Genomic DNA, 25,484 nt, shown 5'->3' on the forward strand with positions numbered 1-25,484 from the left:
AGAAAAGAGGTTCACAGCAGTATCACATGTGAGGGGGGTGAACTGAGTGGTACCTTGCTCAAGGATGGGACAGCTTCAACCACAGAGCTTGGTCTTCCGCCTCCAAAGAAACATATGTCTTTTGACAGCCACTTGTGCCTTTTCCTCTTTGATACTGAAAATTCGAAGAGGCTTTGACAAACTTTGTTGTAACAGTAGCGAGCAAAGACATAAATAACTGTCAATTACTTCAGCATTGAAGAAGGCCTGCTGCACCTTGAGGGCCAGACCCCTGCCAGGATCTCTTATCAATTTGATATGTCTAGCCGATAAGAACTTCTTCCCAGGTAGGCGGGACCAAATTTTTTTTCTAGGGGTCCCTCTTCCTCCTTGGGATGCGGATACGGAAATCCGCAAAAGTTGTGGTGGCACACGCACACAAGTACTTACTATCCTGTCTCTTTCTCTCTGTTGCCTCCACCTCACCTGGAGCTGAAGTATTGGCTGTTACTTCTACTGTGCACTCACCCACCCTCGGCATTGTATCATTGATGTCTGGACCGCCAGCTTGGCTTTTTACAAACAACGACAACGCTGCCACTACCACCACTGCCGCCGCCGCCAACAGCAACAACATCCCGTCTAACAACGACCAAAGCGCCATGGCCAAGTCCAAGAGCAAGGCCCCCGCGGCCCCCAAGAAGACAAAGGCCACTGTCGCAGCTCCTCCCGCGCAGCTGCTCGACCTCGTCGAGAACTTTCTCCAAGCCCACCAGCTCACCACCACACACGCCGCGCTGCAGCAGGAGCGCAAGGAGAACGGCTGGGCCGCGGCTGGGGGACAGAAGGGGAAAGGGCAGCAGCAGACTCTCGTGGAAATCTTTGCCAAATATAGCAGCAGCGATAGCGACAGCGACAGCAGTAGCAGCAGCAGTAGCAGCAGCAGCAGCAGCAGCAGCAGCAGCAGCAGCAGTGACGACGAGAGCGATGTGGAGATGAAGGATGCTGAAACACCCGCCAAGGGGGCGGCTGCTGCTGCTGCTGCTGCCGACTCGGACAGCTCCGACAGCAGCGACAGCGATAGCAGTGATAGCAGTGATAGCGAGGACGAGGCTCCTGCCAAGGCTGGGCTGGGATCTGCTGGGTCCGCTGTTCCTGTGCCCGCCGCCGCGGCCAACCCGCTGAAGCGCAAGGCTGCTTCCGAGAGCGGATCTTCCGACTCGGACTCGAGCTCTAGCTCTGATTCGGAGGACGATGATTCGAGCGACGAGTCTAGCAGTTCGGAGGACGAGAAGCCGCAGGCCAAGAAGCAGAAGAAGAAGGTGGTGGAGCCCGAGTCCTCGGACGATGAGTCCTCTGATGAGAGTTCGTCGTCGGACGAGAGCGAGAAGGAGGAGGAGAAGAAGAAGAAGAAGAAGAACCCGGCCGCGAAGAAGACGAAGGTTGCCGCCAAGGCTAAGAAGGAGAGTGTGAGTTTTGTCCCTTTTCTTTCTTCATCGCAACAGAATTGTCTATTGTCTGTGTGTAACAATTTCGGCCTCTGACACAATGTCGTCTATAGTCCGACGAAGACAGCTCCGATTCCGACAGCTCCAGCGACGCTAGCAGCGAGAGTGAGAGCGACGATGACGACGAGACCCTCGAAAAGGCTGCCAAGACCAAACTCCCCGACTCGGGCACCTCAGACTCCTCCTCCGAATCCAGCTCCGACTCAGACTCGGACGCGCCCGCTAAGAAGGAAGCCTTCCCTTCCGTCAAGAACGGCTCCGACTCCTCCGTGACCATGGGCAAGACCTCTCCCGACATCTACCCGCCCCTGCCTCCCGACCCAACCACCTTCAAGAAGAACAACCGCGGCGGCAGCGGTAGCGGCCCCCCACCACCCAGAACCCAGAACGAGCCCTTCTCCCGCATCCGCAAGGACATTGTGGTCGACGACAAGTTCAGGTCGAACCGGTTCGAGGACAATGGCCACGGCTGGGGCCAGAAGGCACACGAGGACCTGATTGTTACCAAGGGCAAGGGATTCACCAAGGAAAAGAACAAGAAGAAGCGTGGGGCTTATCGCGGGGGGCCTATCGATATGTATGCACGCAATGGCATCAAGTTTGAGGACTAGGTTTGTCTCTCCTAGAGGGTTTGGTGTTTCACAGGGAAAGGATGGCATCGTGAAGAAAGAGAAAGAAAAAGAAGTAATCCCTGGGGTTAAAAACTGTCGGCTGCTTCTTGGCGGTCTTGGTAGACTCGAAGTGGGAAGTGGTTTGTTCGGGCAATTTGTTCTTGAGCAAAATAAGTATGCATTCGCGGAAATGGCTAACTGGCTTGTCTCACAAGCCAGTCGCATGTAAACAGCTTTCTGGCAAAAGAGAAAGAAGAAGAAGAAGTATTGTTCAAACACCTTTGTTTTCCCATGTCATATTTTGGAAGGCCGTATAGCGTTGGCTTGTGGCAATTTTTGGATTCGGCGCGAGGGCTCTGATGCAAGGGCGCAGAAAGAAGAAGACGAAAAAAGCTCAGGGGTGGAAACAAGTTTCTGAGTGAGCATTCGATACTGTCTTATTCTTTCTGTCTTTCTCTACAGTGGAGGGAAGTGCTTGATGATATCCTACATTTTCGTGGCGTTTAGAAAAGAGATGAGACGTCAGGTGGACAGATACTGGCTATAGAAGAGTATTGCTTTCCTCTTTTCTTGTTCAGAAATCTAGTAATCGATGAGGACATTACTGGGACATGAGATTGTTGCCAGGTCTTTATGCCGTGTTGATTGATTTGTTGATGGTTTTCTTGGTGTTTTTCTCTTTCTTTCTTTCTTGCTTCGCGGTGGCCTTCGATTCCTAGTATTTATTGCATGCAAGTGATGAGGACAGATTGGGTGTGGATCAAAAGAACATTCTGCACAATATGCTCTTATTGGATCTACATTCAGATCTAGAGGATATATATATGAATGCATTTTCCCCTCTTTCTTTCTTAGTGCTTCGCAACAACACCATGCGCGTCCGCCTGGGCCGTGATCCTCTTCTTGTAATCGGCCACGGTGCCGTCAAACTTCTCGACCGTGCCGTTCTCGCACACCCACAGGCTGGTGCATACAGTTTGCAGCATGGTCACGTCGTGGCTGACCATCAGCACACCACCCTCAAACTCCCGCAGGGCGTCGGAGAGGGCATCCATGGCCTCAATGTCGAGGTGGTTGGACGGCTCGTCGAGGACGAGGATCTGCGGGTTCGTCAGGGCCAGACAGGCAAAGGCGACACGAGACTTTTGACCTCCGGACAGCAGGCCCATCTTCTGCAGGCCGGTGGTGCCTGTGATGCCAAAGGCGCCGAGGGTGCGGCGGTACTCCTCGTCGGTCTTGCCCGGGTAGTTCTTGGCCATGAAGGAGACGGCGGACGTGGTGAGGTCGAGGGCGTCGACGTGGTGCTGGGCGAAGAAGCCGACACGGAGGCGGGGGTGCTGCGTGATGAGGCCCGACGAGGGGCTGAGCTTGCCGATGAGCAGTTTGAGCACGGTCGTCTTGCCGGCACCGTTGGGGCCCACGATGCCGATGCGGCTGTCGAGCTGCACGTCCAGGTCCACATTGCGCAGCAGGATCTTGTCGGGCGAGTAGCCAAAGGTGACGCCCGACATCTGCACGATGGGCGGCGAGAGCTTCTCGACTTCTGGGAACTTGAAGTGCACGCTGTACTCGGCCTCGGGCGCCTCGAGCACCGGCATGCGCTCGAGCTTCTTGATGCGGGACTGCGCCTCGGACGACTTGGCCGCGTTGTAGCGGAACTTGTCGATGAAGGCCTGCAGGTGGGCGCGCTCGGCCATCTGCTTCTCGTACTCCCGCTTGGCCGTCTTCTTGCGCTCCTCCTTGGTCGCGTAGAAGGAGGCGAAGTTGGCTCCCCGGTAGTAGTCGAGGCGCTGGCTGTGCTGGTGGATAATATCTGTGGCCACCTCGTCCAGGAAAGCCCTGTCGTGGGAGACAACGAGCACCGTGCTGGGGTAGCCTTGTAGGTAGTTCGACAGGAAGGTGATGGAGGGGACGTCCAACATGTTGGACGGTTCGTCGAGAAGCAAGAGGTCGGGCTCACAGAAGAGCGCCCTGGCGAGCGCGAGACGCATGCGCCAACCACCGGAGAAGGTCTTGGTGGCGAACTGCTGTCGTTCTGGCGAGAAGCCCAGACCGGCCAGGATGCTGGCTGCTCTTGATTCCGCCTTGTCTGACTCCATTTCTGCAAGCTTGGCCTGGACGTCGACAAGTTTCTGGTCCTGGGCCTCGCGATCACGGTCTAATCTCGCTGCGTCTTGTGATGTGTCTGCCATGGTAGACCTCTGCTCTTCTATCTCGGCCAATTTCCTCGTGATTTCCTGCGTCCTCATTGTCAGAATACCACAATATCACCTGAATAATCTGAGATGGTGGAGAGAAGGGGGAAATACTTACAGCCTCATCCCTCAAAAGCACCTTCCGCCACACGTCTGCGTCAAGGACAGCTTGTATCGCGGGAGTATCGTCACCAGTGATCTATAGACAAGGTCAGTCTGTCTGTTTCCAAGCAGTTCGGGTGGGACTTTCGACGTACCTCTTGCTCGACGTGAAGAATAGAGATATGCGTAGGGATGGGGACCTCTCTGCGAGACAGGGCTCGCAGCAACGTAGATTTACCAACACCGTTGTTACCGACCAGACCATAACGATGGCCGTACGCCAGGGTAAATGTTGTATCCGTCAGGATTCTCTGGCCACCAATGGAAACGTCAATGTTGTCGATCTTGATGTCCTTGGACTTGCCACCAGAGCCGACACTCTGCAGTGGATTGACAGCCATGTAGAACTCTTCATAAGACTGGGTCGAGTCTGGCTGGTCGAGCAGCCGCGAGGCCTCATACTCGACCGTCTTGAAGGTCTTCTTCTGCTGTTTTGCGGCGATCTTCCGCTCTGCCTTCTCCAGCTTCTTGCGGTCAACCTTGGACTCCACCTTCCTGGCGTTCGCAGCCTCGAGGTCCACAGCACCGGTAGCCACCGCCAAGGTAGATGACATGGTGTTCTGGGCGCCGACCTGGATGGTCTGGTCCAACCTCCGCACCGTAGGGCCCATTCGCTCCGCGGACCCAGTGGCCTCGTCATATTTGGTAACCCATTTCTCCACCAGCTCCCGGATCAGGTCCTGTTTCTTGGCGTCTGCATTGCCCGAGGCGGAGAGGAGCAGCTCCGTCACGACAGAGGCGGCCTCGGCGAGCGGAGACGGGCCGGCCTGGTCCTCGTCACCAGCCCAGGAGGTTGAGGCATGTGTGAGATAGCCAGCCGAGTACTCGGAAACGACCGGGTCGATGTTGGGAATGATGGATCTAATTTCGGACTCCATGGTGGAATTCTTGGTGGAAGAGGTCCCCGTAAGGATGCGCTGAGAATAGGACTTCTGCCTTGCTGCAGTATGCTGGAGGTCGGATGAGCTCGTGGTGGGGTGGACCGCTAGGTGAGCAGAATGAGACTGTAGGAGACACACTGGGACTCCAATTACAACAGCATATAACGCTTAACCAAGCTCCGGGTTACGAGCGTGTCCCTGGAGTGGTGGTGATCTTGGCTCACGGCTGCTGCTCTCTCCCGTTTTCTTCGCTTTCTTTCCTTGGATTTCTCTGCCAACTTCGGCTGAACACAGCTTCTCAGTGTCTGGTGTTCCGATATGTGCAAAATGATACGGTTCGTCGTCGGTCCAGGTACAATCAGTCACTTCTCCAGTGACTTATCGTGGCCCTCTTGGAGTTCAGGTTCAATGTTGGATGAGGTTGAGTTTGAGAGGCTGTTGCCCCACGTGGGGCTATTACAGATATGGCATAGTAGCGATTTGCTGTCCAGTAGCCGCATGGACGCATCGTTGAGCACAGAACATAGACAAGCACGCACTCGGCACCTTCCATCCCAACCCAGTGACAGTTAAAAAACCATCTCGTCGTTTCTCTGCTTCAACTACCAACCAGCTAGCTAAGCACACTTTCCCATCCAACCACGCCCTCACAACGGCAACTCCTTGGCGCCAGCGAACGACCCCTGAAATGTTGACAGCTGCCGTCACCACCAGGCCAGATTGCGGTCGTTCATCCGCTTGAATTCAGCTGCCGCCCGTCGTCAGATCCCTGCCACAAGTGTCTTAGCAGTGGCGCACGCCAACCGGCGGGTCCCTCGAATTCGCTTCGAGTCGATGGGCTTGATCATATTACGTGCAGCAAGCCTAGAGAGTCTGCCACAACCTCGTCACTTGTCATCCGCAGATACTTCCTTAATCGGGCATTGTTTGGTCGCCGACGAGTCCCTCTCTCAAAGGGCGCGGCCAGCCACCCGCAAAACCTAACCCAGGAAGCTTTGCCCAGCGACGACCCAGGTGTGCCAAGAAGAACGCCTCACGGCGCAGACGCCAATACGAAGCAGGCTTAGCCCTCGTCGCGTGCAGCCGCGTCTAGCAGGGACCTCGCGTCCCACAGTCTGACCAATAATGGCGTGCTCGCCTGGTCGTGACAGATGGATGGGAGATCCCAGGCTGCTGTTGGAGCAAGGCACATCACATCTACCCCAACCGAACCAATCACCCAATCTGATGGCTGCATCGGCTCATGACGCAAGTCCTCCAGAGTTGCATCCTTGCTGCAAAAGGATGACGATCAGCCCGCAGACGCAGAGCGTTGCTATTTACGTCCTACATGCTCGATCTCCCAGTCTATCGGATACTCGGTCTTGAACCAACGACAAGTCGTACCTGCAGGGCTGCAGAATATACGACGTGGGAAATTCAAGCACATCTGTGGCTCGTGCATGGCATTTTGTGGCGCTCTGATCTGGCCGAGAGAGCCCCGAGTAAATTCGGCCTTGGGAGGAATAACAAACAACATCCACCCCCGCCAAAGGACGATCTGTCTCGTCTCAGCTTATGCCGTGATATCCCTGTTTCCACACACCCACCAGCACGCGCTGGGACCTGGCTTCCTCAGGAGCCATTGTTCGCCGAGGCCCTCAAGTTCCTCTCCTGATCGCTTTCCCACCCCGCATCTTATACGAAGGGAATCCCTGGATGAATCCATCAAGACCAGAACTCAATTGACCAATGTCAGGGCTCAGCAACGATCATACGGCTTCTCAAGATATGACTATATCAAATTACTACTATTGACACAAACACACCTGCACTCTGCCTTGCTGACACGTACCATAGAACAGCAGTGTTCAGTCAGGATAACCCAGCAGCGGTGTGCGGTTCGGCGTGACCTCGTCGCATCTCGACCATCGATAATCCCATGCATACTCACAGTAGCGCCAACTTTGTTTTGGTCTTCTGGGATGCAACGAGAAGACAACGCAGATGCTGCTGCTGTTGCTTCTGGGCCGTATTGTCTTCCTTTGGGGGATTGTTTTCATTCTATTTTATTACATTTTCCTTCTGAAGCCTAGGGCTGGGGCGCGGACAAGGTGTTCCGGTGATGTGACGTCGAGGAACCAAGGCTAGATCTGACCCTTTGTGAAGACCAGCCAAGCTCGTTCTCGTTTCCAACACTTCCGTCGTGCGATCCCCGCTCTTGGGCCTGCTAGCCATCGGGCAGGGCAGCCTTGGTCACACAGAGGAGGATGCCAGAGCTAGAAGGAAAGCTTTCAGGGCTACACCACATACAAACATCCATACATACATACAAGTCCTCATCTTGGAGATTGTCGGGTTATTCTTTCGGCGCAGCTCCCCCGTTCTAACTTTAGCAGCCGAAAGATCCTCGGGTGGAGACCACGGAGGTTGCCTTCCTTCCGGACTCAATAAATCGCGGCTTAAAAAGAGATCGAACATGGGCGTTCGAGACTCGAGCGCTTGGACCTCCCTTTCTTTAACCCGACTGGTTGAAGATTCATCGCGCAGCACATTCCTCCGCATCAGGTCGACAGGGAGGCACATATTTGAGGAGTTGTGATTGAAAAATTTGAACGCAGGGCGGGTGTGTGATGTCCGCCAGGAGCAAGGCCACGAGCCTTGCAAGGCCCTTGAGGGTCAGTCAGTCTCTCACACGCTTGGCATCAGCCCAACAGTTCCCTTAGCACACACAGACCCCACGCCTGTGCTTTTTTGGAGACACCCCTTGGAGCTGTTGACAAGATGCTGTTTTGTCAGCCACGCCTTCCTTCTCCTCTCTCGTGGATAAAATTTTGCAAAATTAGCAGCAACACCTTGTCACCTCGACGAGCCTAGCCCAGGAACTTGTGAGCGGACACGAGCCAGGCTCGGTCTGGTGCCGATCCGTGGCGTTGCAGTCGTGTGTGGCGCCATATCTTCTTCCACGGACGTCTCAGCAGAATCCCGATATACTTTTGTATCAGCCGAGCCCGTCATGATTTGAGACATGGAGAGGATTTCAGCCATCAGTTTTTCTCCCCAGGCTTCCATGCCCGACAGGATTCCGTTGTCATGACGACTTACCTGTGGCGTCCGTACCTGCGGTGGGGCGTCTCGTAGCCGCCTGCTTCAATGCATGCATGTGTGGGCAACATGCAGGCGCGGAGTTTTTCCCCAAGCACCAATCCCCTGTCTGACATTGGCTCGGTTGCCTGCCTCGCTTGGCCAACCTTCCATATAGTGATTGCAGAGACGTCAGCAACACAAATTTCCGGGCTGCAGAGAGGCGCTGGCGGCAGCGGCCGCGCCTGGCCTGCGTGCATCCGCCATGTGCGACGAGCCTTCTGTTGGGAATGCCAGGGGGGGGAAAGAAGCTGTAATAGGCTCACGACGATGCCCTTGCGTCTTTTTGATCGGCTCAGCAAAAGTTCCGGTGGGATCTTGTCCCCCTTCAAATTAATAATTCATCTAATTATCTGCAAGGCTGCTTCCTCCTGCGCAAGGGCGAGGTTTGCCATCCTATGCCCCCACAGTTCTAATCCGAAACAATGGAATGGCGGGGAGATGTGGAGGCTGGGCGAGACAAGACCCCACCCCGACTGGGCAGAAAGATCAAATCTTGCCTCTACCACGGTAGCCGGGTGCCGAGGGTCCTGCTCGCGACATTTAATCTTGGAGAACAGAGACAACTGCTTGACGAGGACAGTTTCTCGAACACACAATGTGCCTCTCTCTCTATCTCTGCCTGCATGGAACAAGAAAAGTGAGCTGTCACGTGAGACAGAACCAGGAGAATGCAGTGAGCAAGTGAAGTGGGTGGCCAACACTGATGCTGACATAAATGCAAAGCCCCCGCGCCCACCATGACTGCCGGACAGCATCGGAGCGGCGGGTCGCCGTCGCGGGGACGGGAGCCCGCTTTGGCCATTTCTAGCTCCTTGCTGCCTTCGTTTTGCCTTGTGAAAATCCTTGCCTCCCTGTGGGGGGAGACGAATGGCGATTTCGTTTCCGATAGCAGGTTCAATATTGTCCGATGATCCACACCACTCTCACTCGTTACCTTCGACTGGCTGCAAAGTTAAAAGATGAGAGGTTTGCTTTTTTGGTCTTTGGTGAGACGCAAGGGCTCTCCGCGTCCCTTGCCTTCCGGGCCCCGGGGGAGCTGATCGTTTCGTACTGCTGCGTACTAAGAGCTTGGGGGGGGGGGGGGTGGGTGGCTGGGCCGATGAGTGATGAGCGAGAAACTCCACACCAGCATCATATATCTGAGGGAGCCTCGAATCGATTCTCTGGGGAAAAGATCAACATCCCGAGAGAAACCGACTATAGCGTACTGTACACTATAGAGTGACGGTGATGAAGCGGAGGGCGGAGAGCTCCCCTTGCGTTGCGAGACGAGCTTGAGACGAAAAGACGACCAGGCCGAAAAAGTCATCCATCCGATGCTGTAACGACGCTTGCCAAAGACCCTGCTACCGCCCCCATGGCGAGCATGTTTCTTTTCTTTCTTAATTGCCTCAATACCGGACTGCGGTTGAGTTGCAGAGACGGCCATGACTGGCTGACAGCTGCTGTGAGCCTCATTATGCGGGTGTAACCGCGTCGCTGTGTGACGCTGACACTGCCCCTCGCCGGCGGGGTGACCAGGGGTAGAAGAACAGAGCGATTTCTTGCAACACAATCATGCGATGCGGCGGTCAAGAGATAGATGCCAGGTCCACTGCTCTTCCTCTTCTTCCTCGTCCTCCTCCTTCTCCTGCTGCTGCTGCTGCTACAAGACTGATGTGAAAGGGGCAGACGGATGGTTTGTAACCGTGACAGCCGGGGGGTGCGAAGGGATGTCACAGAGAGGCATCACTGACAGGCGGTCCTGCGCGCATGTTCGGTTTCGTGCCTCTCTCTCTCTCTCTCTCCCCCGCCCCCCCCCCTAGTGTGAGCCGAGTTGGTTTCTCCTACACGTGCAGCGAGACCTATGCGAGGTGTATGTAGCTACCATGCAGATGTGGGCAGGGGTTGTTTTCCATCTCTCGTCAATCGGAAAAAGAAAAAAAGAAGAAAAGAAGGGAGGGAAGGACGAAAGAGGAAAAGAAGCAGAAACCCAAAGCAACCCCCTCATCCACCCCAGGGCGAATGACGAAGTCGACCACAGATCGTGGCCATACTACGTTGCTGCCGCCTGCACGCACAGCGCACAAAGCAAATAAGTGTACCGCCTACCCGACGATCCCGTTGTGCTCTCTTGTCCTTGAATGGCTTCGTGAGGCGGGGTCAAACGGAGATGCCGGTCTCCATTCTGGAGCGAACGAGGAGTGGTTGGACAAAATAAAATCAAAAATCAACCCAAAAAAACCTTGTTTGGTCTTGGTATCTGAAGCCTTATTTTTTCTTCTTTCTTTTCCTTGGATTTATACTTTCCTTTCTGTCCCGTGATCGTTTGTCCAGCCTGCGTCGTATCATCACTTGGCTTGATCTGGGAGGTGAAAGTGAGAGGGAAAGAGATATGTTTTCCACGTGATCTTGCGGAGACGAACAAGACGAGGGTTTCACAAAGTCATTCTGCAACATATATACATATAATATAGATAGATATACGTATATATATATCTTTTGGTGATACCAGGCTAGCTGGCCACACATACACACACACACACACACACACACACACACACACAATTACACACACACCTCTTTCTAGCTGCGGTGGAGCATTGCTCCTGAAAAGAAAGGGAAAGAAAAATACAAGATGAGGACCGAGCACGACCGTTCAGCTAGGCTAACCTCTGTCACAGCCGTCGTCGCTCTAGTGCTGCCCGTGGGTTTGCACGATGTGAGCTGAACTGCCACATCCAGCCCTGTCCCGTTGCCGGGGCCTTTTTTTTTCTTCCCAGGTGGTTTTTTTTAGTATGGTTAGAACCGGGTCAGCCTTTTGCCACGGCACCAAACCATGCACGTACGTACGTATGTATATATGTATGTATGAGAAGGAGGGGGGGAGAGAGAGATCCGTCATTTACAGTACGTTTGACCATAGTAGTAAAAACTATGGGTCCTACCAAAGTTTAATACAGCCGCTCCTTGCTTCGCTGCACTGGCGGGGGGCCGCGAGACCGTGCAGAGAAAACGGAGGTTAAGAGAGAAAGAGAGAGAGAGAGAGAGAGAGAGAGAGAAAATGGAAGCGCCCTGTTGGAAGGTTTTACGAATCTCAGCTGCCCAGCCTACTAAGCTCGAGCAGGTCTCTTAGCTCCGGTATTATGAACTCGCATCTCCGGGCCATCATGGCGAGGCTGCCAGTGGAGTTTGCGGGGGCTAAGTGGGAGAGGAGCGAGGGAGTTTCGTCGTCTTTCTTGGACGAAGCAAGGGCCGGCCGGCCCTTGTCCGGGCTGGGGGGGGGGGTTATGGTAGTGTGTCACGGAAATCTTTCAATGGTCGTACCGGGAGAGAGCAAACCTGTGCTGGAAACCACTCATTTTTGAACGAAAAGAAATAGAGAGAAAGAGGGGGGGGAGGGTTATGAGATCTCGATTGGGATTTCCTGCTTGATTTTTCCTCATTCTCCATCTTCTGCCCTTCTCCCCTTTCCCAGTCCCATCATTATGTTGCCTAGCTTGGTACGGTATTTTCTAAATGGCATGATGTGGCAGTCTTGAGCTAGCCCAGACGTGGTCCACATTGCGGTGTTCGTGATGTCCAGGCATGCCGGGCTCATCCAATGGCACCTGACCTGCCCCATAACTTAAGTACTTAGTTGAACAGGTGGACTTGGCCATGTGTGTGCATTGTTCAGGTTTTTGGTTTTGTTTTTTCCTTTTCGGTCAGAAAAGTCCTTGCTTCTTCCATCCCCACCACTAACCCCGGCCAAGTCTCCCTTCGCCCATCCACATGAACACTGACACACAAGCAGAGGATCCTGTCTGCCAACTCATCGTTCATGGCGTCACTCTGGCGGGCTGTCGGCAGTATGTCATGGACGGGGGCCGACCCTGCTTGGGTCGCTGAGGTGATGGGGATGCGGCCTGTTCAGGCCTTTCCGAAACCAGCAGGGCCAGCTGTGTTCTGTTCTTGCGGTGTGGGGAGTTGTATACATCTGTTGTACTAGCAGTAGTGGGAGGGTGTGTGGTTGATCACGTCTTCTACTCCAGCAAAGAAGGAGGGGAGGGAACTAGTATTCAAACCTCGAGATTGGCCGAGATTTGACTGGGCAATGGTGGTCCTTTTTTTGGTTGCTGGGAACAAGAAATCCCATAGGTCTCAGCCTGGTTCGCGCTAGCATCTAAGTGGGGGCTCTTTTTTTGCTTTGTTATTTTTCTCTTCTCCTTGCTTTGACCTTGAAAAAGCAAGATCGAGAAAAGAGAGGAAATTCAAGCTTTCTTTGGCCGCAAAGGAGGGTGAGATAGAAAGGAAGAAAAGGCGGGTGGTGAGTGGACGAGAGGCAGGGGGGAATCCACCCGATGACGCGCGTGAGTGGCTGCTGCTACTGAGTCCCCAGCCAGCCCAGCCTGCTGCATTACTTGCCGTCGTTATGCAGGAGAGATGCGTGCTGTAGGATCAAGGGTGGGAGAGCCCACAGCCAACGGTATGTGAGAGATGGGATCGTGTCTGAGCCAGGGCATATGCATATGCCCGCGCCCATGGTGTATGACTCCTACGTAAGAGGATGTCTCGTACTGCGTGCTTTTGCTGCTTCTTCTTCTTTCCCTCCGCCTTCTGGCCGCCTGTTGTCTTGCGTCTCATGCGTGAAATCCTGTGCTCAGGTACAAGTTTTAAGACAAGGCAGGGCGTAATTGTTTCCAGGGCTTGCAGTTGGTCAGATTTTACATAAACTGGTACTTGAGAGAAAATTTCCGATCCCGCGATACCAGGAATAAGCTGGTCCCTCACTCTCCCTCGGCCCACAGAGGAATGAAGGTTTGATGGGCTGTCATGTCAACGGGCCGTTCGTGGTTTGTTGTTTTGTTGTTATTTGGGGGTGATAGACTAAGCCATCACCTTCGAGGCTCTGCTGTGTGAGATGACATGCTTGAACCTTGGTCCTGGTCGCGTACCTAGAAGAAAGAGAAGAAAAAAACATGTCTCTCATGTTTCACAGCGAGGCTCTTGAGATTTCTGGGACCCGCCCCAGCATGTTTCCCGTCCTGGCATGGTGCTGTTGTCTTTGTGGCGCGGGATCCCTGTAATTGTTTGTGTACTTATAGGTAAAATATCTGGGCGGGCCATGGCGCGAAGGAAAGAGCTAGGTGATGGCGCGCTAGGCTGCCAGTGGGGCATCTCTCAGTACCTGACCCGTGCTTGGGGAGACAGCGTTTATCCAGGTATCTGCTTACCTACCACCAGCTTGTTCCCTCTCTTTTCGTTTGTGCTTATAGTCCGTACTCCTGCCTGAACGGGGCCCTGTTTCCCGAAAATCCCAGCGCCCACCTCCGCCGCCCATTTTCCACCAGACATTTAGCCAACTGCTACTGCACTGTTGCTGTACCATTTACTACGTAGTAGTACCATAGGACTGGACTTGTTTCTCAAACAACCCCCCCGCGTGCACAGCTCGCATCGACAGGAATGCGACGCCAGCAAGCAAGGGCTTCCGTCCCGAGTTACACTGCGCTGTGCCATAGTAATTGACTAGCTGATAGGGGATAACACCTCGTTAGATAGGAAGACAAGGAAGCGAAGAAGATACAAAAACTGTATAGTCATTTGAACCTGCCGCTCCGTTGCCTTGGGAGAGGGCCGCCAGCCGCCAGCCAGACAGAAAGAGAGAGAGAGAGAGAGAGAGAGAGAGAGAGCCTCGAGTTCAGACTACTTAGTACTGTATACTCTACATAGCACAGAATTAGTAGGAATACCATAGTAAAAAGTACTGCGGGATACATGCCGCTACGGGATATCACCCATGCTCTTCGGTAGGGTGGGGCCTGGTCGCGCCTGGGTGAGTAACGTATACGGCGGTATATGCAGTACCAGCAGCCCCTTGTTTGATCTTCGTGCTGGCGCCTATCTGGACCGGGCTTGCCCTAGGCACACTGGCACAGTAGTTCCAGAGTGTGTGTGCGCCTGTGCCTGTGCCTGTGCCTGGCTTGTGCACGACATTACTGGAAATGACCACTTCCAAGCCAAGGAACGCGGGACACTCGACCGATTCCAAAACCCAGAAAATCTCCGCCTAATGCCACAAAAACAAATCTATCTCGACTCGGCAGGATTGTGGTTTAGATCTTGATCTCGACTCTCTTTGAGAACCCCAGCCCGCACGAGCTGTCGATCCTGTCCGATCCAAACCCCTCCGCCTCGTATTTTATCTCTCTCTCTCTTTTTTTTTATGTTCATGTCCTCCCTCAGAACAAATTCAATCCCTCTTCCAAAACAACCTTATCTCGACCCTATCCTGACGACTATTACCACCACACCACCACCACCACTACCACTACCACCAGCATCCTGGACCGTAACTGGTGTGTTGTATCCGAACTAGACCAGTTAACCGTCGATCCATACCAACCACTCCAACCAAACCTCACTCGACAAGCGGCAGCAGCAGCCACAACCACATCCACCACCAGCCAGGACGACGGCCCCCCCTCGTACCCCTTCTTCTTCCTCCGTCCCAAAACACTCGCTACGCCGTCTTCTCCTGCATGCAGCCTTAGCAGCGACCAGCGGCACCCTGTCCCTTTCCTTCTGATTGCTTGCTCAGCTGTTGTCCACAAGACCGCCGGCAGGATCTGGATCTGACAGGGACTCCACTGCTTCCTTGTGGACCCGCGGATACCTAATCATAGCGCAGATTTCCGCCCTGTGGCCTTGTACCTTTCACTCGTCCAGGTATGTCCCAGTCGGTCCAGTTCACTCTTGAGTGCTGGAACAATTGTTGCTGCTACTATGCTACTATTACTCTATCCATCCAAACACCATCCCTGACGTTCCCCCCCTCGCTCAGCTGCCACTCCTACTACCACCACCACCACCAATACCTCCTACTCCTCCTCCTCCTCCTCCTCCTCCTCCTACTTCCTTCTCTCTCGACTCAACTTCCGTTCTCTCACTCTCACGAGTGTTTACTCTTCAACAATCTTTTTGTTTTCTTGTTCTTTCCCCCCCCTTTCCCTCCGTCTTTTCTTTCCTTTCTTTTTTTTCCCCTTCCCTTCCCTTGCACTGCAGGTCTCTTGGCAGCCGTCACCGCCCGGCGTGCCCTGGCCTCCTTCGATCGTTGCCTCATTCGCCTTCCCTCCCTCACCTCCCGAGACAACGCATTAAAATCCACATATCCTCTCTCGAGTCGATTCCTCCTCCCTCTTCCCCACCCTAGCCAGTAAGAAGCCTCCCTTCCCTGAGTTGCCAGCAGCTCCTCCCCATCATCGTACATTGCATTGCATTGCCTGCATTACTGCTTGCTCCTCGAGTCGAATCACTCCAAATCCACCCCCTGCTGTGGGTCGTCCCTGACTGTCCCTGGCCGCTGACACAGACGAGCCGCAGCACAGCACAGCACACCAGCAGCCACGCCCACACTGCCGTGGAGCACACCAGCAGCAGGAGCACCAATTGATCGGTTGCAGGAGCACGCTGGTCCCATTTCTGCTTTGTTCACACTTCGATACTCGGAGAACGTGACTGAGCCTCAATTTCAACCTGGGCCACGAAATTGAACCCCTCGCCCCCGTCAGCGATATTCCTCCTCCCCTCCCTTTCTCTCGAGTGGACAATGCCATGACGATGCGAATCACGACCGCCGCGAGATCCCGATTCCCTTCAGCCCCGCCCCCTTCTCACGACGGCTTGGCCTCGTCCAGATAATCTGCACCAGACCAAGATGCAGGCTGTCCCCAGTGTAAGTCAAGTTGCACCCTACCTCGGCCCGCGTTGTTGCAGCTAGGGGCACGGTATAAGGGTGGAGGATCCCCTGCCGCAGCAGACTTGGGCGCATGCTCCTACCTAGCCTGTCCGTATGGCGATTCGTTGCCTTTCCCCCTACCAACACTTCCTTCAAGCCAAGGGCGTGATACAATACTTTGGAGTCCAACAACTGCTAATTTGGGCTTTCCTGCTACAACAGTTAGTTGGGACCGGCACCGTCGTTGCCGCTGCTTCTTCTGGCCTTGTCTTTGGCCAGCCCTCCGACTCGACCCTCCCCGCCTCTTCCCAACGACAATCACGGCCCTCTTCCCCCCTGGTGCGAAAAGTGTTTACCGACTTTAGTGTCGACAGCAGCTCGAGAGCCACGCCTACGCCTCCCCCAGCCTCGCGCCCAGGAACGAGCCCTGCGGTCAGTCTATCACAACTTGGCGACGGGCATTCCGGCCCCACTCATGACCACCACCACTGTGCGCCACTCTACTCCCACCCACTCAGTGGCAACGGCCAGCCAGCATCGGCGGGCAAGCAGGTCACCCCACCAAAGGCACCAAGTCGACGACAGTCGTACATCCGGGCAGCTGAGGTCGCCCCGAGCATCAACGAGAGTTCCCGAGACTCTTTTCAGTCCCACCAGAGCAGCTCCTGGATAAGGCGACTCTCCTTGCGGCCTAGTTCGCAGCAGGACAGCCCTAGGTCCAGTCTCGGTCCAGATTCGTCCATTTCCTTCTCTCAGGCCTCTGGCTCGGTCGTGCTCTCTCCTACGGTCTCATTGACGCCGACGGTACCGCCGAACAAGCTGATCAAGCGATTTGGGTCCACTCATGAGAGCTTGTTTGCCCGGCGCCAGTCCAAGGGAGAGATTCCGACCCTACGACGGCCTGCTACGAGCCACCAGCGGTCTGCCACGGTCCAGCAGCTGCCGGCCTCACCAGATACAGACATGCCGTTCGACAATATGTCGCTGGACCAGGTGTCACGACCCCGTGCCTCGACGACTGGACAGACGCATGCACCTCTGAGACTCCAAGAGCCCTCGAATTGGACGTCCTTCTTTCACATGAGGAGAGTGAAGACAGCCAGACGTGCGAACGTAAAGAGCCCCAGTGCTGAGAGCAGTCTTTTGGACTATCCCTTACCCAAGATGAGAATCCGTGTCCGGCATGGCAGTTTTCCTCGCCCGTTCTTGGTAAAACCGCAGTCCATATCGGATGCAACCTTTGAGGTAGCTATGGCTGAATCAGAACTGGATCGGCCCTTCACCATGGAGACGTCGGGTCGTTCTGAATTAAGTGCCCGGGACTCTGATCAGGTATTGTCAGAGCAGTCCGACAGCACCTCGACAAGGAAAGCTCGCCGGTCTCTCTCAACGCAGTTCAGGAAAGCCACAGCGGGCAGCCTACGAAGGACAAAGAGGAAGACAGACGAGAGTAGCGCGACGAGGCGGTATGCGTCCGACCCTACATCGTCTTCGACATCAGACGCCGCGCGGTCAGGCGACCGCGGGGCTGGAATTCACGAGCTCTTCACACCGCCCAAGTCTGCACACCGGGCTAATCAGAGTGTTGAGATGTCTCGATCTCATGAGCAGACGCGCGATTGCTCGTCACCCATACCTCCTCTCTCGCGACTTTCCACCTTCCACATGGATATGTCCCGTATGGGCCCTTCTCCGCCACCATCTGCAGGTCTTTTGACATCCAGCCCCACCCAGTTTAGTCCCACTGCTGCGCCTTTCGGCGCCCCAGTGTCGCTGCACAGCAGGGCCGTGTCGAAAGAAGGGGCATCCACCCTCGCCGGCTCTGAAATGTCGGTGCCTGGACTGGCTTCTGGAGATGATGATACGGACTACAGAAGCGATGCACTGTTTGATTCGTTCCGGACTACTGATACCAACAGGTTGAGGATGGTCGAGACGCCCCTGGACACGATGTTTGATGAGTCTTTCCCCGGTGCACCTGGCAACGTCAAGACGAAGAGATTATCCATCCAGGAGATCCTGGGCAATTCATGGGATGGAAACACCCGGATTCTCGAGGAGGACGAAGGAGGTTCGACGCCCCTGCGCGGGCTGCGCGGGCTCCGCATCGCAGACGACACCTACGATGCCGAGGATCGAGCCACCGAGATAGCCAAATACCAGCTCTCGATGGGTGACCGAGGCATGGGCACGGGCAGGCTCTCGTTGGACACAACAGACGATGACTACGACTGGGCCAGGGATGACGAAGAGGCTTTCAGCAATCCTCTCTCGCCACCTGTAACCTCTCTTAACCTCCGAAGGGGCCCCAGCCTTCTCCCTCTGCGGTCGGCGCTGTCCAGGATCAGTGACAAGAGTACTTCCGACGGATACACAGTCGCCAGTCCCAGCGAACGACCGAGGAGCAACGTATTTGATTGGAGCGAGCCTTCCCAGGAGAAGACCGATGACGGGGTTTCTAGACCCAGAACCGCTCACGGAAAGCAGGAGTCGGATCCTCGAGGGGGCCGGGCGTCCAACCGAAAAGGCTGTGCGCCTGCCCACATACGCAGCCAGAGCGTACCAGTCGTCCACGATGCACTGGAAACCACCAAGAATGCTCCCAAGTTTGGAACATGGGCCGTTGGTAACAAGAACGCCAGCGAGGAGTGGGACGACGACTTCGACTTTGACGAAGCAAGTCATTCCGGATCCAGCTCGAGACCTGCCAAGGGTCTCCTCATGCGTGTGCCAGAGTCTATCCGAGCCACGCAGCCGACTGTGAAGGCACACTCCGGCCAAATCCGGGAACTGTCGCTGCTCGTCAGCAGTCTCAAGCGACTCTGTAGGCAGGGCCGGGAGCTGAACTTGACTGGTGGCCAAGCGGCGTCACTGTGGAAGGAGGCCGAGAACATTATCTCCTTGGCATCGCCCGACGAGGATGAAGCAGAGGAGACCGATACGGACCGGAGTTTTTCCGATTTCGACCCATTGACGATCGACGAGCGCTTCCTTGACGAAGGGTTTGATGCTTCCACGCTGGACCGCTCAGAAGGGTCGACACACAGCACTGACCCGGACATCCCAAAGAATGCTGTGGTGAAGGAGAAGAAGGTGGCACGAAGACGTTCTGTCTTTTCCCCCGACGACGACATCTTCGGCAACAACTCATCCCTGGAGCTGCCCGCCCCCGCCACGCGGCCGCATACACCTCGGACGCCTGAGCGCGTGAGGGAATTCCACACACCTGACGGGACCGTCGTCTCGTCTGTCATCGCAGCAATGGAGCAACAGCGGTCTCAGCCGAACCGACCCCCAGAGTCGCCGCTGAAGCCGTCTACGGCCAAGCTCTTCTTTGACACAAACAGCCTCCAGGAGCTTGTGAAGCGAGCCAATTCCATTTTCCACACCCTGTCCGACATCGTGCGGCGGGAAGAGCTCCTCACCATGAGTCCGCAGGCTACACCCAGGCATGACAGGCACAGGCGTGGTGGGAGCCCAGCGTTTACGCGGGTCTTCTCGGGCCCCGATGAAGGGTCTCCCCGCCATCTGGTCAAGAGCCAAAAGAGCCATTCACCAATGCCACGAAGTTCACTCGAATCGAACGGCCTGAGCCAACGAATGCAGATGATGACGGTTAGCTGAAGGCCGGCACTCAACAGACACACACACACACACACATTTCATACCAAATTAATGTTTGATTATTCGCCACTCGGTGAAACCGATGGTCCTCTTGTCAGTCACACCAACAACGACGTCGACCATCACTTACACACGCACACACAACTATGTACATGTACGAATACTTAAAAGCTAAATCGGTTGCTTTCCCGGTGCCTTTTCATCCACGGTTCATTTGCATAGCACAACAGGGATTCTCAAAAAAAAGAAATTAAAAAAGAAAAAAAAGGGTGTAGCGGCCTGGCCCATGGAAGGAGGTCTTCTTTGGCACAACAGCAGAAGATCTGCTTGATCTCGCGTCTGGCCAGAACAGGCGGGATGGTACATCAGCAGCAGGTCGAAGGAGGGAAAAACACATTTTCTACTGTCCAAGGGATGAGGCTTTCTAAATATACCAGGTTGTCACCACAAGGGAATGGGCGGAAAGCCGGCAGAAACACGCACGGATAGCAAACCCGCGAGGGTGATGGTGGGCACTGTGAGATGGCCGGACTGGTCTCTTAGGATACTCGGCAGTCTCGGCCATAGGACCCAGGAATGGGCGGAGAGGCAAAGCAAGCAAGCAGCATTTGGCAAGTGTATGCATTACGGAGCTCACATCGGCTTTTGTAAGAAATCTTGTTTTCATCAATCAGTGTTGGTAGTCTTCATGAGTCTGTGTGCAGTGCGGGCAGAAGCGGGGGTGTTGTTCTTGAATGCCTTCGCAACCCGCTCTCCATCGCAATGCATGCACGCAGGCATGCAAGGAATTAGATCTCTATGACTACACAATCATGGTTTCTCTGGTACCTCTTGGATGATGTGACATGCTCCATTAATAGTGCCGTCTGAGATAGGACGTTCATTTTGACTACCCAATGAAAGGCACAGCATACATACATGAGGAGGCCAGCCAGCCAGCCAGCCTGTGGCGCAGAGTCTTTCCTGTCATGTCTCTCGAGGCTTCAAAATACGGTGCATGCTATCAATAAACTGGAACCTCTCAACAGCCGCAATGAGACAATGCAGGGGCAGACGAGTGTCAGTGTTGTGCCTCCAGGCACGGCGGCAACGATGTCCTTGGGTTGCCGCGCGCTAGTGCCAAGGGGTCGCGCACCTTAGGGAACTCCGGCGACGGCTTTGGCGTGTGTGTGTGTGTGTGTGTGTGTGTGTGTGTGTGGTCAGCATGGATGTACAGTATGTATCGGATGTGCAAAACCCTTCAGAAGCATGAGTAGTGATGATTGAGCGTGTGCGTTCCACGACGACGTGGTTCGTGGGTGGTTTGGGTTGTGCTTGAGAAACAGGGGAGGGGGCGCATCCGGGATCGGCGGGTGCCCTGTATGAAAATGATTGAATTGGGTGGTTGTGCTGGTTCGTTATGCCCGTTGCGTCAGTTTCTTGGAAACTGGGGTCGGTCTGACTGACCAAGAGGAGGCTTGCTGGCTAGGATGAGTTGTCGCGAGTTTTACAACTTTTGGTGTTGGTTTTGCTTTTATATTTAGTCTTCAAGCCATTACTCGTCCCAAGGGAGAGCGGTGGGGGAGGGAGGGGGGCAACTTTGCAGATGCAAGCCCTCGGCATTCATTTACATTTAATCTCGAGGGGGTTCATTTGGAGGATCTACCTTCCGATTATTGGGTAGTGTAACCTCGCCAGAACAGAAGACGAGGTGAGGTAGGGATGGGGGCGTCTGAAGATTTATGAGATTGCCATTGTTTTCATAATCTGGTCTCTCACGTGGTATGATATCTCATATGAAGGGAGTGTTCATCTCTCTCTCTATCTCGTCGCGCAGAGCACTGGAGCCAATGAGTTGAATTGGGTTTAGCCTATATTGTCTTTCGCCCACCACAACGTGGGGCAGAGTAAAAACAGCGAACTCCCCTGTTCTCGTGGCTGCCCATCAGCTAGCGTGGCACGGGTGCTGAGGCGGGGGCGCTGATAGTGAGCGGTGAGAGCAAAGCACAGCAGGGCAGAGAGCAGAGGTGAAGGGCGAAACGATGTTTTTGGGGGGGGGGGCCGGGCGGGCTCTAATCTCGAGGAGGTGAAGTAGAGCTACCCACTTTTTTGGCACCACTAGCCAAGGTAGAAGCAGCTGGTTGATTGGCTGTAGCTGCACGGTCCTTTCCTCCAAATCAAAAATCAACAAACCAGAGTCCACGCAGCAACCCAACCCAGACCCAATCTAGGCTGCACCACCCCTGATTTCCCCCCCGCCCAACCCTCACGCCGCCTTCACTAACCAACCATAACTGTGCGGGTGGTAGTACTGTGGTAGTGGTAATAGCGCTACTTTTTGCTGGGCGACCACAAACCAAAACAACCCTTTCACGCTTATCCCCTCTGGCCCGCAGCTCCTGTCTCTCGCCCTCGCTCCCAATTCCGCCATCCCAACCCAAAACACACATACCAGCAACCTTGCTGTCGTTTCGCGTCCTGTCTCTCTGGTATCGTCTTGCCTCTTCATTCCTCTCTTCTCAACACCAGACCATCGTCAACATGCGTGAGATTGTAAGTTTGAACCCCCCTTGGCGATCATCTCGTCCAGAAAATCCTACTCCAAGGGTCCTGAGACGCGTCGGTTGGTGCTGAGCGTCGGGCTCACCTTTCTCGCCTTTTTCGCATCGCCCTGCCATGCCCCTGAGCCTCAACCCCACTATCGCGACCTGCCCTCACCTTTGGGCCTCGATGACCTCGAGCACAGAACTGGATAGCAATATCGGAAAGACGCGTCTAGATGGCTAACATGATGTTTTTCTCTGCGTACAGGTTCACCTCCAGACCGGCCAATGCGTGAGTCGTACCCCTCGTCAAACACGGCAATCTGCCCACCGTGGCGGCGGCTATCTTGCTGCCTGGGGGGAGAAGGAAAAAAACCAACCAAACTGACACGTTTCTTAGGGCAACCAAATCGGTGCCGCCTTCTGGTGTGTATTTTCGACACGATACAGCTACATCGACATCGTGCAGCAGACTTGGATGCTGACCTCGACAATAGGCAAACCATCTCCGGCGAGCACGGCCTCGACAGCAATGGCGTGTACGTACCCTATCTCGGCTTCCCAAGCAAGACAGACGCGACTTGAGCTTTCCTGCTGACCACCACATAGCTACAACGGCACCTCCGAGCTCCAGCTCGAGCGCATGAACGTCTACTTTAACGAGGTATGTCTTATCGGGTGATCAAGCTCAAGCTTCCACCTCGGCCAACCCCCCCCCCCCCCTTTCCGGGGCCCTCGACTTCTGGTATAGGCGAGCTTCCTCTTCTGACGCGCTTCTTGTCCAGGCCTCCGGCAACAAGTATGTTCCCCGCGCCGTCCTCGTCGATCTCGAGCCCGGTACCATGGATGCCGTCCGCGCTGGCCCCTTTGGTCAGCTGTTCCGTCCCGACAACTTCGTCTTTGGCCAGTCCGGTGCCGGCAACAACTGGGCCAAGGGTCATTACACCGAGGGTGCTGAGCTGGTTGACCAGGTTCTGGATGTTGTGCGTCGCGAGGCCGAGGGCTGCGACTGCCTCCAGGGCTTCCAGATCACCCACTCTCTGGGTGGTGGTACTGGTGCTGGTATGGGTACTCTGCTCATCTCCAAGATCCGTGAGGAATTCCCCGACCGTATGATGGCAACCTTCTCCGTCGTGCCCTCCCCCAAGGTCTCCGACACCGTCGTCGAGCCTTACAACGCCACACTCTCCGTCCACCAGCTGGTCGAGAACTCGGATGAGACCTTCTGCATTGACAACGAGGCTCTGTACGACATCTGCATGCGTACCCTCAAGCTGTCCAACCCCTCCTACGGCGATCTTAACTACCTGGTGTCGGCCGTCATGTCCGGTGTCACGGTCTCCCTGCGCTTCCCCGGTCAGCTGAACTCTGACCTGCGCAAGCTGGCTGTCAACATGGTCCCCTTCCCTCGTCTCCACTTCTTCATGGTCGGCTTCGCCCCCCTGACCAGCCGTGGCGCCCACTCCTTCCGCGCCCTCACCGTCCCCGAGTTGACCCAGCAGATGTTCGACCCCAAGAACATGATGGCTGCCTCTGACTTCCGCAACGGTCGCTACCTGACATGCTCTGCCATCTTGTAAGTTTTCTTGTCTTTTCCTCGCAAGTCTCGACGAACGTCTTGGGCTGTTTGGCTAACCCTGTCTTTCTCTCTTCCCCTTCTCTAGCCGTGGTAAGGTCTCCATGAAGGAAGTCGAGGACCAGATGCGCAACGTCCAGAGCAAGAACTCGTCCTACTTCGTCGAGTGGATTCCCAACAACGTCCAGACCGCCCTCTGCTCCATTCCCCCCAAGGGCCTCAAGATGTCCTCGACCTTTGTCGGCAACTCCACCGCCATCCAGGAGCTCTTCAAGCGTGTCGGCGAGCAGTTTACCGCCATGTTCCGGCGCAAGGCTTTCTTGCATTGGTACACTGGCGAGGGTATGGACGAGATGGAGTTCACTGAGGCTGAGTCCAACATGAACGATCTCGTCTCGGAGTACCAGCAGTACCAGGATGCTGGTGTTGACGAGGAGGAATACGAGGAGGACGAGGAGATCCCTATTGAGGAGGAGGCTTGAATTATCGTCTGATGCGATGGAGGGGTGCTGCTGCCCGGGTGTGCAATGATCAAGGACCTCTTTTAAGCGGGAGTCCCTAATCAACATCATTGTACGCTATTTGTGGTACTTTACATTCTCAGCCTGCCACTATTGCGTGTCCCCACCTCTGTCTTGCGTGTGTGTGTGGATAGATATTCGATTCCGAGGGGTTCTGGTAATCGATTGACCAATCGTCTAAAAAGAGCAAAAGGGCAACTTTGGTTTTTACAATATACTTCTTATAGTTGACCCTCTTCCACACGGACCAAATTCCGAGCAAAGTTCTGTTGTGAATATGCATGTACTGCACAACCGGCAGTGATGTTGTTTTCTTACGTGACAAGGCAGATCTAATTACTATCAAACGTCCAACTGACACCGAGCTCATACTGAAGCTGGTTAGGGCGGTGATATGCACTATAGCTACCTTCGCATGCATATAGTCCTTTGCAACCCACATTCAAATCGTATATCAACCGGTTTCCGGTGGCAGAGTGCACCGCCCTCGGCGGTCGTCAAAGTCTGGGACTTACTGAGAAAGAGATAGGGCTTAGCTCTTCGTCCTGGTGTTCACTCATGTAGGTAAGAAGGCGGGGAGAGGGAAAGGAATTGTTGTGCTCTCCTGTCTGTCATGTTGATCAATTTTTTCCTTCCTTTCTTCTTCTCTTTTCCCTTAGCTGGGTTATAGACTGGATGAGTTTGTAGTCTTAGGATCCTCAAGATAGTGGTAGTGCAGAATATGAGCCTTGTTGGACTCGCGGTTGTTAACTGTAAGAGATTACTTGCAAGGCAAGTTTCAACTACTGATTGCGGTGTTCTTGTTCGTCTTTCATGATTGGTGCAAGGACTTGTGCTTCTCTTTGAGAAGAAAAAGGGGGGGGGGGGGGGAAGAGCAGCATTCTTCCCCTGAGTTCTGTGTGCTCGATCTCCTCCTTCAGTGAGTATTGATAGTGTCTGTAACTCCTTTCACACTTTGAAAGGACAGTTGAGTATTTGGAGAGTCCGTCTATCCCACTGGCGAAACGCTACGAGATGATACTTTAGTGAAATAAGTCATGTTTAGAGCACTTAGGTAGTCGAAAAGGTTAAAGTCAATAT

The 25,484-nt window shown here is 54.5% G+C and overlaps 4 protein-coding genes across 4 annotated transcripts; 3 read left to right on the forward strand and 1 right to left on the reverse strand.

The window, feature by feature from the left end:
• Positions 1-641: 641 nt before the first annotated feature.
• Positions 642-2,098, forward strand: M406DRAFT_333497 (uncharacterized protein; the record flags this gene model as incomplete). The annotated part of the gene is made up of 2 exons (XM_040920851.1): positions 642-1,448; positions 1,541-2,098. The coding sequence occupies 2 exons, from the start codon at positions 642-644 to the stop codon at positions 2,096-2,098; spliced, it is 1,365 nt and encodes a 454-aa protein (XP_040773043.1).
• Positions 2,099-2,853: 755 nt separating this feature from the next.
• Positions 2,854-5,746, reverse strand: M406DRAFT_281432 (P-loop containing nucleoside triphosphate hydrolase protein). Its single transcript, XM_040918439.1, has 3 exons — positions 4,551-5,746; positions 4,412-4,492; positions 2,854-4,335 (listed from the first exon to the last, which is right to left on the reverse strand). The coding sequence occupies exons 1-3, from the start codon at positions 5,331-5,333 to the stop codon at positions 2,950-2,952; spliced, it is 2,250 nt and encodes a 749-aa protein (XP_040772416.1). The 5' UTR covers positions 5,334-5,746; the 3' UTR covers positions 2,854-2,949.
• Positions 5,747-14,768: 9,022 nt separating this feature from the next.
• M406DRAFT_353093 (uncharacterized protein) lies at positions 14,769-19,785 on the forward strand (the record flags this gene model as incomplete). Its single annotated transcript, XM_040922734.1, has 3 exons — positions 14,769-15,152; positions 15,807-16,158; positions 16,384-19,785. The coding sequence occupies exons 2-3, from the start codon at positions 16,141-16,143 to the stop codon at positions 19,783-19,785; spliced, it is 3,420 nt and encodes a 1,139-aa protein (XP_040772417.1). The 5' UTR covers positions 14,769-15,152; positions 15,807-16,140.
• Positions 19,786-22,305: 2,520 nt separating this feature from the next.
• On the forward strand, positions 22,306-24,631 carry M406DRAFT_353094 (beta tubulin; the record flags this gene model as incomplete). Its single annotated transcript, XM_040922735.1, has 7 exons — positions 22,306-22,317; positions 22,576-22,599; positions 22,708-22,733; positions 22,805-22,846; positions 22,917-22,971; positions 23,093-23,883; positions 23,972-24,631. The coding sequence occupies 7 exons, from the start codon at positions 22,306-22,308 to the stop codon at positions 24,363-24,365; spliced, it is 1,344 nt and encodes a 447-aa protein (XP_040772418.1). The 3' UTR covers positions 24,366-24,631.
• Between the last annotated feature and the right edge of the window lie 853 nt (positions 24,632-25,484).

This window comes from Cryphonectria parasitica (assembly GCF_011745365.1).
Source record: "Cryphonectria parasitica EP155 unplaced genomic scaffold M406scaffold_8, whole genome shotgun sequence".
Taxonomy (NCBI): domain Eukaryota; kingdom Fungi; phylum Ascomycota; class Sordariomycetes; order Diaporthales; family Cryphonectriaceae; genus Cryphonectria; species Cryphonectria parasitica.

Coding starts and splice junctions, on each gene's coding strand:
- M406DRAFT_281432 (XM_040918439.1), bottom strand. CDS start 5,333: ATGGAGTCCGAAATTAGATCCATCATTCCCAACATCGACCCGGTCGTT. Junction 4,493..4,550: donor TTCTTCACGTCGAGCAAGAG/GTACGTCGAAAG, acceptor CCTTGTCTATAG/ATCACTGGTGACGATACTCC. Junction 4,336..4,411: donor TGCTTTTGAGGGATGAGGCT/GTAAGTATTTCC, acceptor ATGAGGACGCAG/GAAATCACGAGGAAATTGGC.